At 44.8% G+C, this 13,731-nt stretch overlaps 1 protein-coding gene across 1 annotated transcript in view; it reads left to right on the top strand.

Moving 5' to 3' along the window:
- Positions 1 to 13,731, top strand: part of LOC124545526 — a 632,143-nt gene that overhangs the window by 221,148 nt on the left and 397,264 nt on the right. Inside the window, exon 3 of the mRNA XM_047124474.1 lies at positions 4,340 to 4,502. Within this exon, the coding sequence (XP_046980430.1) occupies positions 4,340 to 4,502 (163 nt within the window). The remainder of the gene's footprint in view (positions 1 to 4,339; positions 4,503 to 13,731) is intronic.

Here is a 13,731-nt window from a genome sequence, read left to right as displayed (position 1 = left end):
ATGGAGATGACGAATACACGCTTCCAATGTGCGTTCACCGCGATGTCGCCAAACACGGATGCGACCATCACGATGCTGTAAACAGAACCTGGATTCATCCGAAAAAATGACATTTTGCCATTCGTGCACCCGGGTTTGTCGTTGAGTACACCATCACAGGCGCTCCTGTCTGTGATGCAGCGTCAAGGGTAACCGCAGCCCTGGCCTCCGAGCTGATAGTCCATGCTGCTGCAAACGTCGTCGAACCGTTCGTGCAGATGGTTGTTGTCTTGCAAACTCCCCATCAGTTGACTCTGGGATCGAGACGTGGCTGCACGGTCCGTTACGGCCACGCGGATAAGATGCCTCTCATTTCGACTGCTAGTGATATGAGGGCGTTGGGATCCAGCACGGCGTTCCGTATTACCCTCCTGATCCCACCGATTCCATATTCTGCTAACAGTCATTGGATCTCGACCAACGCGAGCAGCAATGTCGCGATACGATAAACCGCAATCGCGATAGGCTACAATCCGACCTCAACTGCTGTTTGTGTATGAGAAATCGGCTGGAAACTTTCCTCATGTCAGCACGTTTTAGGTGTCGCCACCGGCGCCAACCTTGTGTGAATGCTCTGAAAAGCTAATCATTTGGATATCACAGCATCTTCTTCCTGTCGGTTAAATTTCGCGTGTGTAGCACGTCATCTTCGCGGTGTAGCAATTTTAATGGCCAGTAGTGTGGACGTAACGTAGTGGGACGTAACGTATCTACAAAAAAGGTTAAATATTTAACGCAGGACGCTAATCCTGAGGTGAACTAGTTGCATGTAGTACTCATTACAGAAAATAAGGATAGTAATTACGGTGTAAAATAAACACGCTGGAATTCAAAACAGCTTCCAGCAAGGGCGCCCATGCGATAGCTTGTTGGGCAACGAGGTGGAGGGGGGCTGAGTGTGGGGAGGGGGGAGGGGGGAGGGGGGAGATAGGAAGGGGCTCCTGGATCAAGGGGTATGGTGTAATTTTAAAATTCTAAAGAAGAATGGCGAGTCATAAGTAGCCATAAAAAAGTTCCAGTTCTAATACTGTTAAAAACCTGCGCGGTATCGGATTCTTGAAAGAAAAACTATTGAGTACCCATATTTTTTTCTTTTCCTGATACGTGGGGAGTAGGGTGGCGCCGTGGATCCCCTTACCCCCGGTTATGGACGCCCTTGGCTTCCAGTCGTCTCAAAATTGGTAAACACAGGTCCTTTATGGTCTTCAAGGGAATCTCATACCATTCTTCCTGGAAAATAGTGGTACGATCAGGTACAGATGACAAAGGTAGATAGGAATCACGCACCCTATTTTCCAAAGTAGAACACAAAAGTGCAGTAATACTGAGATCTTCTGTGGTCTCCAAGGGAGATGCGGCAATTCGTCCTCGAGCTCATAAAATGAGTCCTGAAAGATGCGAGCTGTGTGAAAAGGGGCCCTATCGTCTTGGAACACCGCTGCCGAACTAACATTGTACTATGGGATGAATCTGATCAGCGAAGACCGTTACGTAATCCTTGCCAGTAACGCGGCGTTGCCTAAGCAACCGAGGGACTCACGGAATACCACGATGTGGCAACCCAAACCATCGCCGAACTCACGTCATGTTTCACTCTTGGGACATAAACTCGGCCATAAATTGGAAACACTGTGAATTAAGAGTCATCCGACCAAATCACTTTTTCCCTTGCTCCATAGTCTTGATTTTCTGGCTTTAGCAGCACGTTTTCCTGTTACGGGCATTTGCATCACTGATGAGTCGTTTTGAAATTACAGCTCACGCTGAAATTCGCTTAGTGTTGTTTTGGAACTGACGGGGTTCAGTTTTAGCTAGTGCGATATCCAGTTCTGCAGTGGATTTTGCAGCTACTGCTTGTTTTTCGTCACAAACGTCTTGAAAACTGCTGCAGAAGCAAAGGGAACTTCACAGCAAACATAAATATAGCCAAAGCCTTGCAGACAAAAAAAATTACGCGAAGCGAAATGTAGTGTGAGGAGGGCTATGCGAGAGGCGTTCAATGAATTCGAGAGTAAAGTTCTATGTACTGACTTGGCATAAAATCCCAAGAAATTTTGGTCTTATGTCAAAGCGGTAGGTGTATCAAAACAAAATGTCCAGACACTCTGTGACCAAAATGGTACTGAAACAGAGGATGACAGACTAAAGGCCGAAATACTAAAAGTCTTATACCAAAGCTGTTTCGCAGAGGAAAACTGCACTGTAGTTCCTTCTTTAGATTGTCGCACAGATGAGAAAATGGTAGATATCGAAATAGACGACAGATAGATAGAGAAACAATTAAAATCGCTCAAAAGAGGAAAGGACGCTTGACCTGATGGGATACCAGTTCGATTTTACACAGTGTACGCAAAGGAACTTGGCCCCCTTCTTGCAGCGGTGTACCGTAGGTCTCTGGAAGAGCGTAGCGTTCCAAAGGATTGGAAAAGGGCACAGGTGATCCCCGGTTTCAAGAAGGGACGTCGAACAGATGTGCAGAACTATAGACCTATATCTCTAACGTCGATGAGTTGTAGAATTTTGGAACACGTATTATGTTCGAGCATAATGACTTTTCTGGAGGCTAGAAATCTACTCTGTAGGAATCAGCATGGGTTTCGAAAAAGACGATCGTGTGAAGCCCAGCTCGCGCTATTCGTCCACGAGACTCAGAGGGCCATAGACATGGGTTCCCAGGTAGATGCCGTGTTTCTTGACTTCCACAAGGCGTTCGATACTGTTCCCCACAGTCATTAACGAACAAAGTAAAAGCATATGGACTATCAGACCAGTTGTGTGATTGGATTGAAGAGTTCCTAGATAACAGAACGCAGTATGTCATTCTCAATGCAGAGAAGTCTTCCGAAGTAAGAGTGATTTCATTTGTGCCGCAGGGGAGTGTCATGGGACCGTTGCTATTCACAATATACATAAATGACCTTGTGGATGACATCGGAAGTTCATTGAGGCTTTTTGCGGATGATGCTGTGGTGTATGGAGAGGTTGTAACGATGGAAAATTGTACTAAAATGCAGGAGGATCTGCAGCGAAGTGACGCATGGTGCAGGAAATGGCAATTCAATCTCAATGTAGACATGTGTAATGTGCTGCGAATACATAGAAAGAAAGATCCTTTATCGTTTAGCTACAATATAGCAGGTCAACAACTGGAAGTAGTTAATTCCATAAATTATCTGGGAGTAGGCATTAGGAGTGATTTAAAATGGAATGATCATATAAAGTTGATCGTCGGTAAAGCAGATGCCAGACTGAGATTCATTGGAAGAATCCTAAGGAAATGCAATCCGGAAACAAAGGAAGTAGGTCACAGTACACTTGTTCGCCCACTGCTTGAATAGTGCTCACCTGTGTAGGATCTGTATGAGATAGGCTTGATGGAAGGGATAGAGAATATCCAACGGAGAGCAGCGCGCTTCGTTGCAGGATCATTTAGTGATCGCGAAAGCGTTACGGAGATGATAGATAAACTCCAGTGGAAGACTCTACAGGAGAGACGCTCAGTAGCTCGGTACGCGCTTTTGTTGAAGTTTCGAGAACATACCTTCACCGAGGAGTCAAGCAGTATATTGCTCCCTCCTACGTATATCTCGCGAAGAGACCATGAGGATAAAATCAGAGAGATTAGAGTCCACACAGAGGCATACCGACAATCTTTCTTTCCACGAACAATACGAGACTGGAATAGAAGGGAGAACAGATAGAGGTACTCAAAGTGCCCTCTGCCACACACCGTCGGGTGGTTTGCGGAGTATGGATGTAGATGTAGAATGACCGTTCATAACACATTTTCATCGGCAATTCGACTTTTCGGATCTTGTTTTCCCGCTTTCGCTGTATGTGGTATAAATTATTGATACGGTGCACCTTGAAACATCAAGAATTCCGGCTGCCTTTGTTTTCGGCGCACCCACCATTCGAGCACCGAGAATGTGCCCACAGTCGATGTCAAATAGCTCCAACATAATGCACTCCAAGCTATAGAGAATAGCTCTTCTGACCAGGACTGACACTTGAAGAGTGCTGAGGAGACTGCAAAGCTGACTTTCGTGGTCAAAGATAGCGCAACCTGCGGGCTTGGCTGGCATCTCCACTTATATTCAAGCACGCATTTCTCTCTGCGTTTGCATATCACTGTCCAGCGCCAGCTGGCGTTTTTAGAAAGTTAATTTAAAGTAAAGCAACGAACGCCATAGAACACTAGAGAAGAATATGTTCGGTTTCAGTGTTTAGGTTAAAAGACAATAGCGTAGCAGTAAATACATTTTGAAGATGAGACCATCCAGTGCTTTCCTGTCCGCAGCGTGCCCTGGAGCTCCAGCAGCCCCGGCCTGGACCTGGACAGCGAGGAGCACGAGGCGTACCTGACCAAGTTCCGCGAGCTGGTCACCGCCAAGCTGAAGGCGCTCATCGCCAGGAGCCTCGAGGAGGAGCCGGAGGTGAAGGCCCGCAACAAGGCGGTGCAGGTGAGGCAGCCGGCACCAGTGTCAGGGGCGCCGACTCTGTCAGCCATTCTCTACTGCTTTACGTGATACCTGTACACAAGAGTCTGGTAGGACAGCACATTTCTAGAAACAGTACTTGGGGCAGCTGCTAAGATGAGGCATGCAAAGTGATGAGGCCAGACTTTCAAACTTCTCTCACTCACGAGACAGTGGCATGTGATATCTCAAGTTTGAGGCTGGTGATGGCAGATGCAGTGCTGCATCCACTGAGTGATGTGCGAGCCCACAAATCTTCTATTGTTGTGGAACTGTGTGACCAACATCACCACATCATATATCCAGTGCACAAAATCGAAGCGTACATTAATATATGACCAGTACTGATCATAAGAAAATAAAGAAGAAATTTTTTATAGACAAATTCCTTTAATAGCTGACATCGCAATATTGTGTAACATTCAATTATTATTAGTTTCGACGGGATATTCAGTCATCTTCAGATCAACTATCGATTCGAGAGCAGTCTCTCATCCAAGAGTTGATAGAAACGCATTGCCATCAACATAGCAACAGCTAATAAAGATTGACGGCAACGAAAATGGTATGTACCATTATGATGAAACATTATGTAAGCAAAATCTTTCATACAAAAATACGTCAGTACATAATATTCTTTATACAGTCTCACGACGCAAGAAACATGTCAACATGTACTACGTGGCCAATTCAAAACAGTAATGGCCTAACAGAGGTGCATATAATTGTTTTATTGTGATGACTGCCATGCAGGGTGTCAGAAAACGATGCAGACAAACCTAGAGAGGTTGCAGAAGGTGTCGTGAGGAAAAAATCGAAGATAGGAGCCCCTATGCGGAGAAGTCATCCAATGACGCTACAGAACGTCGAAGTTATAGGGGAGAGCGCCTGCAGCTAGGCCAGCTCTTCGACAGCTAAAGTAATTTTGTATGCTGACGGACGATAGGCGGAACGTCTTCCAAAGATGTTGCTGGAACCTTCTAAAATCTCCGATCTTTTAGGTATACAGGCGAGAAAAAAACTGTGGATGGAAACCTGTGTCAGAAACCAACACCCTCTGAGGCTACAGGGCATCGCATTCAAAGAAGACTACGCCGATCTATGCAGCAGGTAGCTTCATCTTCTCCACTGGCGATAGTGACAATCATTCACAATCACTGGACAACAAACAACATTGCAAGACGTTCCGCTTACGCTCCATCAGCGTACAAAATCACGTTTGTTGCCGAAGCGGTGGCATAGTGGTAGGGGCACTGAAGCGTAGTTGAATGACGTTTCCGGACATGGGTTCCTACTCTAGATTTGTTCCTCACGTACCCTATACAACCCCTCTAAGACTGTCGGAATCGTTTTTTAATACCCTGCATATGAGCTACCGGTATGTTGTTGACAATGTGTCTGTCTAATATTGCTATAAGTCATTGCACTCGAATTGATAACTGACTGGAAGATGGTTGAGAACTAACCTGAAACAAGTAATCACTGAATGTCATAACATTCTCATCTGAATTATTAAAATATTTTGTCTATGGACTGTTTAGCTTCATTAAAGTTACTGGATCGCTTGTATCCTCCCTGGCTATGTCGCGAAATAACAGTTCCTACGAAAGTCAACAGAGCTTGTTAGAAAATTACACAAATTAAATGAGCAAAATTTAACAATTAAATTAAATTAAAACGTTCCAGGGAGGTTTACAGGAAAGCTATATCACCATAGAAATGAGGCCACGATCACATTTTTCAGATGAGTAAGGAAACATGAAAACTTTGATTGGGAGGTTTAAAAAAATAATATGTGCAAATCTGAAATAAGAGGTGTAATCCTACGTTGGAAAGATCTGATCTTGGGTCGTTGTTTATTAACGATCTTTGTATCCTGCGTAGCATGCTCAGATATGATGCTACATGCAGCTGATGATATTCTTGACATGAAATGATATAGTGAGGCTAACCGAGACCTGTTAGAAGTCGAAGCATAGTTTCACGTTAAATGTTTCCCTGTGAATGACAAGAAAACCACATGGATAAGTTGCACCGAAATAAGACCTTCAAAAGAAGCAATCAGATATGGAAATTAATACACTGCAGCACGTATCTAACGTCTTGCACAAAATTTCCGGAAATATGATTAGATATCATTTCAGATGCGTCCCTGCAAACAGATAATAAGGTACATGTTTAATGATTCAAAAATGTTTTGTAAATGTATGTAGACAGGTGGTCTCATTTCCTAGAATCTTTTGTAAAGACAGAAGTTGAAATTTTAAAAACCTCATACACATGTTTCACACTACCGTTCTTGGAGGATTTCCCAATAGACTTCAGGGGCTGTAAATGTGTTTTGAGTTTGAAACTGAAAATAATTTTAATATTATAGTTCGTTAATATTCAGGCATCGGACTGACTGACGAATAGCAGGCTTACATCCGTTGATCGCGTTATTTTCAGTAATAGTCGTGTTCATAAACAAATACTATCACAGTTCATTTTTTGTTTTAGATTATTTCTTACTAATGGAAGAAAATTTTGAAATCAGAAACAGTTTTAACAACGAATTTTACTATTTTTACAGTTTATTTTCAAATAGTCGGTTAACCGCCATTCGTTCGAAGTCACACATTTAATCTGTACAACACATTTCTATCATTCTATCTAAGTACTCCGTTAGTCGTCACGTCAGATTACCAGCCCTCAAATTCGATTCGCTTATGCATACATTTTAGTATGTTCAACAATCATTGTGTATCCATTATAAACTTGCACCCATTGATAAGAAGTTTCAATTAATTCCACAGGAGGTCGACTTGTTCTTTATAATTTGCAGTAGCGCAAATTTTGATAGCCTTTAAATCACCTTAATGCAGCTTTCACCGAAGACTACATCATTATGAAAATGCTCGCAACTCGTTCAACACCTGTCACACACAGGTGAAAGACTGCAGGAAACGATAAGGGACAAAAATGATGATTTTGCCGGAAATGTGTTACAAGAGATGTTCCCCTACTTAAAAGTGGGGATAGAAGACCTTCGACAGTGACCGCAGTATCAGCAGCAGGTAGGTGGTCCGCCAGCATGGGGTAAGACAGACGACCGTGTGGAACATTCTCTACGTCAGCTGCCACAATCCGTGTCACTCACAACGTATGCAAGCCTTATTACCTCCACGGAAACCGTGTTATCTCTAGTTCGTCACAAAGGCCTTCACCGTGCTGGAATTTCTCTCACCCGTCCTACTTACAGACGAAGCTACCTTTCTTAGGGGCGGTATTGTCAACCTTCACAGTACCCACCTGTGGCGTAAGGAGAAAGCTCGAGGTGCCGTTGCAAGGAACCATCAGCACCGCTTCAGCCTCGGTGTGTAGATGGGGTTTCTTGGCGGCTGCTTCTTGTGCGTGGAGCGAAAGCAATGGTACAGACAGAGCATTTCCGCTTGCCTGTTGTGTTTGTTGTGGACTGGCAAGACAGCCAATCGACAATGACGGGTAGCCGAAAGGCACGCGTTTAGCTCACGCAGGGTGGCGTGAGGTCTGGAACAGGTCAAGGTCTTATAGTAGCAAAAATAGTACGTAGCTTCTGGAATACTTAACTTTAATCCATAATTGGTGAACATCGGTCTGACGGTACATGCATCACAAGATAAATAGCAAATGATAATGGCGCCTTGCTAGGTCGTAGCAAATGACGTAGCTGAAGGCTATCCTAACTATCGTCTCGGCAAATGAGAGCGTAATTTGCCAGTGAACCATCGCTAGCAAAGTCGGCTGTACAACTGGGGCTAGTGCTAGGAAGTCTCTCTAGACCTGCCGTGTGGCGGCGCTCGGTCTGCAATCACTGATAGTGGCGACACGCGGGTCCGACGTATACTACCGGACCGCGGCCGATTTAAGGGCTACCACCTAGCAAGTGTGGTGTCTGGCGGTGACACCACAGTGTTCTCATACGTGCTTTCAATCACTGAAACCTACAATGCCAAAGATATTTCATAGACACCTTGAAATGGGTGTGCACCCCCTTCGAGCGCGTTTACAGCCATATGCCCATATAACCTCCTCTGTTTCTTGTCTTCTCGGGGATGGTTTCCTGCTGTTTGTCCACATTCAGCAAAATCACCCTCTTCCAGGGATGGTTTCCTGCAGTTTGTCTACATTCAGCAAAATCACCCTCTATGATTATATCGACTGTAATCGTTGACACCATTTGGCAGACTCCCACTTGACGCGTAGCCCTAACACACATTGTCGTTCTATGACGACAATGCACTAACTCCAGTACCATAAGGTAACTAGAAGATGACGGCCAAAGAAAGAAAAAGCACACAGCCCGGCTGAATGTGATAATGAACAGTGTAGCTAATCTACATCTACATCTGTACTCCGCTGGTGGATCCGCCCACATACTACCCCAGTCAACAGCCATTATCTGCCAGATTCCTTGGGCGTCGGGCGGCACGTAAAGTAATTCCATCCATCAATGGTACCTCTTAAATTCCACATTTCCATCATCACTTGCGCCAACGCAATGTAGATTGTTCGCCGGCCGCGGTGGTCTAGCGGTTCTACGCGCTCAGTCCGGAACCGCGCGACTGCTGCGGTCGCAGGTTCGAATCCTGCCTCGGGCATGGATGTGTGTGATGTCCTTAGGTTAGTTAGTTTTAAGTAGTTCTAAGTTCTAGGGGACTGATGACCACAGATGTTAAATCCCATAGTGCTCAGAGCCATTTGAACCTTTTTTTTTTTTTTTTTTTTTTTTTTTTTTTTTTTTTTTTTTTTTTTTTTTTTTTTTTTTTTTTTTTTTTTGGGACAGTATTTCATTCGGTGGTCGCCGACCTCAGTTATCTTCCCTCTATCTGCAGAGTACGTTGTCTAGTCTGGATGGCAGTATGCTGACTTACGGTTGAATGCCTCATGAAATCTTTCTTGGCCTTCCTGGATACTGCGGCTGCGGTATCGTCCAAGACGCGCCAGGTCGACTGGGTCCTTAATACTGCTTTGGAAGTAACATCCTTAGTACCGGACGTCCATTAGCCGCATAATCTTCATAAAGCGCTCAGTCCCAAAATGTGTCTTCTGTTGTCTCCACATTGTCACAGCCGCAGCTGTCATTCAGCTGTCTTCTGATTTTATACAGATACGTAGCATAATGGCCATGGTCAGTCAGGTACTGTATCATTCCACTCGACAGGTTAAGAAATCTCATGTTTAACATCTTTCTGATATTAGGGAGAACTCCTGCCTGTTCGTGTTGAGTGTCCCATTCATTTTTCTACAGTTGTAATACGTCATCTTTGATTGCCATTTTAGAATTGCCTTTCTTCAGCCAATAAAAGGCTCCCCTGTTCCTAATTTCCAAGTCTAGTGGGCATATTCCTAGAATGATTATCGATGTATCATTTGGGGGTAGTGCTGTTGGATGGACTCAATAGTTTCTCACTGGAGTACCAAAAGTAAATGGCCATATAAACAAGGAATCAACTAAAGAAAAACAAGACCAACTATGTGCTGCCAGTTGGAAATTTCATAAAATAATAAATCAGTAAAAATATAGATTGTTTGACAACATCACTCCAATACTGATAACGTACAGTGTGTTAGTAGTATAAGTGCAGTTATTGTGATCTTCGGTACCTTAATATGTACCCACTTCAGTGTGTTAGCTTCCTCTCTACATCTAACAGTTATCCCGCAAACGTGTCACGTAATTTACTACCTGATGTATTCTGCACATCCATAACTGTCCGTTAAATGGTCTATGCCTCTCAGTATGCACTAAACGTTTTGCGTCCACGTGTTCATGCTTGAACAGCTGACCTGCTGCCCAGGAAAAAATAAGCATTGACAGTTTTCTCTGGTCACATTTACTACACTCATGCTCATAAATTAAGGATAATGCTGATACATGGTGAAACAATGCTCTGGTGGGCGGTTTGCGGGTTTAAATCACCTCGGCGTATGACCATGCGGTGCATTTGACCTGCAGCAGTCCACATACACAGAGGTATGTTGGTGTATGTCAGCGTACGGTACAGCGAGTAAGTGTGCAGACATTTTCAGACGTGCTAATGGTGATAGTGTGTTTAAAATGGCTCAAAAAACACATATTGATGACGTTATGAGTGGTAGAATTCTAGTGCGACTGGAGGCTGGTCAAACACAGCAGGTCATAACATCGGTCCTCCATGTGCCACAAAGTATGATCTCAAGATTATGGCAGCGATTCCAGCAGACAGGAAACGTGTCCAGGCGCTACAGTACGGGACGTCCACAGTGTACAATACCACAAGAAGACCGACAATTCACCACCTGTGCCCGCAGACAGCCACAGAGTACTGCAGGTAGCCTTGCTCGGGACCTCACCGCAGCCACTGTAACGGTTGTCTCCAGACACACAGTCTACATAGGACTGAACAGACATGGTTTATTCGTCCAGAGACCTGCAAGGTGCATTCCATTGACCCCTGGTCACAGGAGAGCTAGTAATGCCTGGTGTCAAGAACACAGTACATGGTCACTGGAACAGTGGTCCCAGGTTATGTTCACGGACGAGTCCAGGTATAGTATCAACAGTGATTTTCGCAGGGTTTTCATCTGGCGTGAACCAGGAACCAGATACCAACCCCTTAATGCCCTTGAAAGGGACCTGTATGGAGGTCATGGTTTGATGGTGTGGGGTGGGATTATGATTGGTGCACCTACACCCGTGCATGTCTTTGACAGAGGAACCGTAACAGGTCAGATGTATTGGGATGTCATTTTGCAACAGTATGTCCGCCTTTTCAGGGGTGCAGTGAGTCCCACCCTCCTCCTGATGGATGATAACGCACAGCCCCACTGAGCTGCAATCTCTGAGGACTACCTTGGAACAGATAATACCAGGCGAATGGAGTGGCCTGCCTGTTCTCCAAACCTAAACCTCATCGAGCACCTCTGGGATGCTCTCGGTCGACCTATCGCTGCACGTCTTCAAACCCCTACGACACTTCAGGAGCTAGAATGGGGGGCTATACCCCAGCAGCTGCTCGACCACCTGATCGAGAGCATGCCAACCCGTTATGCGGCCTGTGTACGTGTGCATTATGATCATACCCCACACTGATGTCGGGGTACATGCGCAGGAAACAGTGACGTTTTGTAGCACATATATTTCGGGACGGTTTTCTCAACTTATTACCAACACCGTAGACTTACAGATCTGTGTCGTGTGTGTTCCCTATGTGCCTATGCTTTTAGCGCCAGTTTTGTGTTGTGCCACGTTGTGTGGCACCACGCTCTGCAATTATTCTCAATTTATGAGCATGAGGGTAGAAACGTACTACACCTGATAGCTACAATTATTAGTCTACAAACGATGTAAATACCGATGTAATGTTGTTCAGTACACTGTCCTCAGTCATCAATAAAAATACATTCTAAGACAAGAAAGAGGCACTATGAAGTAATTATCCATCGGTAGATGTGATGCATATGTACGGACAAACGATTAATTACAATTTCAGAACATGTGGATGATTTATTCAAGAGAGCTTCACAAACTGAGCAAGTCAATAACGCATAGGTCGACTGCTGGCCCTCACGCAAGCAGTTATTCGGCTCGGCATTGATTGATAGTTATTTCATGTCCTCCTGAGGGATATGGTGACAGATATATTGGCAATTGACGACTGAATTATATTCCGAAATATATTACATTTGGTGGAAAGTAGCAGCTATTTATAAAATAATAACTTCTGTCTTATTGACTCATTAGATCGTTAAAATCCCAATATGGTTGGAGGGGCCTGTCCATAGTGCTCCAAATGTCCTCAGTAGGGAGAAATCGTGCCATTTGTTGGCCAGGGTAGAATCTGACAAGCACGAAGACAAGCAATAGAAGCCTTCGCTGTGTGCAGAAGGTCATTATCTTGCTGAAATGTAAGGCCAGAATAGCTTGCCAAGAAGTTCAACAAATATCGTCTACGTAAAGTTGTGCTGTAACGCCGCCGCGGATGAAACAGAAGGGTCCTGCTATGAAAAAATTGGCTGCCCAGATCACCACTACAATATCGTCTACGTAATAAAGTTGTGCTGTAATGCTGCCGCGGATGAAGCAGAAGGGTCCTGCTATGAAAAAAGTGGCTGCCCAGATCATCACTCCTGGATGTCAAGCTGAACGGCAAACGGCCATGAGATTGGTTACCACAGTGTCCGGGGCATCTCCAGACACGTCTTCGCTGGTCATCAAGATTCAATTCAATGTTGGGCTCTTCACTGAAGACTACTGAACTCCATTCAACGAGATTTCAGACCGAAGACATGCCTGGGGAAGCCCCAGACCGCAGTGCGATACCATCGTGACTATTGTCCGCTGTACGGCCTGACATCCAGCAGTGATGATGGTCTGGTGTGCCAATTCTTTCCATAGCAGTGCCCCTTTGGTTGTCAGTCGCAGCATCCTTACAGTTGTAGATATTCTGCACCCCGTTTTGTCACCCTTCATGGCAAGTCATCCTGGGCTTACTATTCAGCAACACGGGAAGAGTTTCTATTGTCTTCGTGTTTGCCAAACCCTACTACCTTGGTCAACAAGGTCGCCAGATACGCCCCGAATTGAGAACGTTTGGAGCATTATAGGCAGAGCTGTGAAGGTGGACAGAGGAAAGTAGGAGGGTGCTATGGAGAGAGGGAGCTGAAAGAGATGAGAGTGGAGAAGGTAAACAGGAACAGGGCTCTCCAAATATCTTCGTATTTTGACGATCTAATTCTGTCCCTCAGGAGTACATCCAATAAATCTGTATATAAGTGCAAAGCCGAATAACTCCTTCCATACAGGCCAGAGAAGGACAAATGGGTTATTGACTTGCTCAGTTAGTGAATCTCTTTCTCTTGAGTAAATAATCCAGTTTTTTCTGAAACGGTTATAATTTGCTTGGCTGTACACATACAAAACATCTGTTGACTTCCGTCCCATTTGGATAATTCCTTCGTGCTGCATCGTTTTCTTCTTGTCTTTGAGTGTATCTGCAATTATGCACCAATGCAGTATAATAAACTTGATGCACCTGGAAATGTGTTGCTGTGACTTAGTTTACCTGTCCCTCACCTCCTTCCACTTTCTCTGTCCATCTTCACCTTCCTTCAGTCCCTCCACCTTCTCCTGCCTCCCTTTCTCTGTCCATCTCCACCTCGACCCCTCTCTCTGTCCATCACCCTCTCCCACCTCTCATCTCCTCCAGCCCCC

Source organism: Schistocerca americana, chromosome 8 (assembly GCF_021461395.2).
Source record: "Schistocerca americana isolate TAMUIC-IGC-003095 chromosome 8, iqSchAmer2.1, whole genome shotgun sequence".
NCBI classification, from domain to species: domain Eukaryota; kingdom Metazoa; phylum Arthropoda; class Insecta; order Orthoptera; family Acrididae; genus Schistocerca; species Schistocerca americana.
This window is presented reverse-complemented; position numbering and strand designations above follow the sequence as displayed.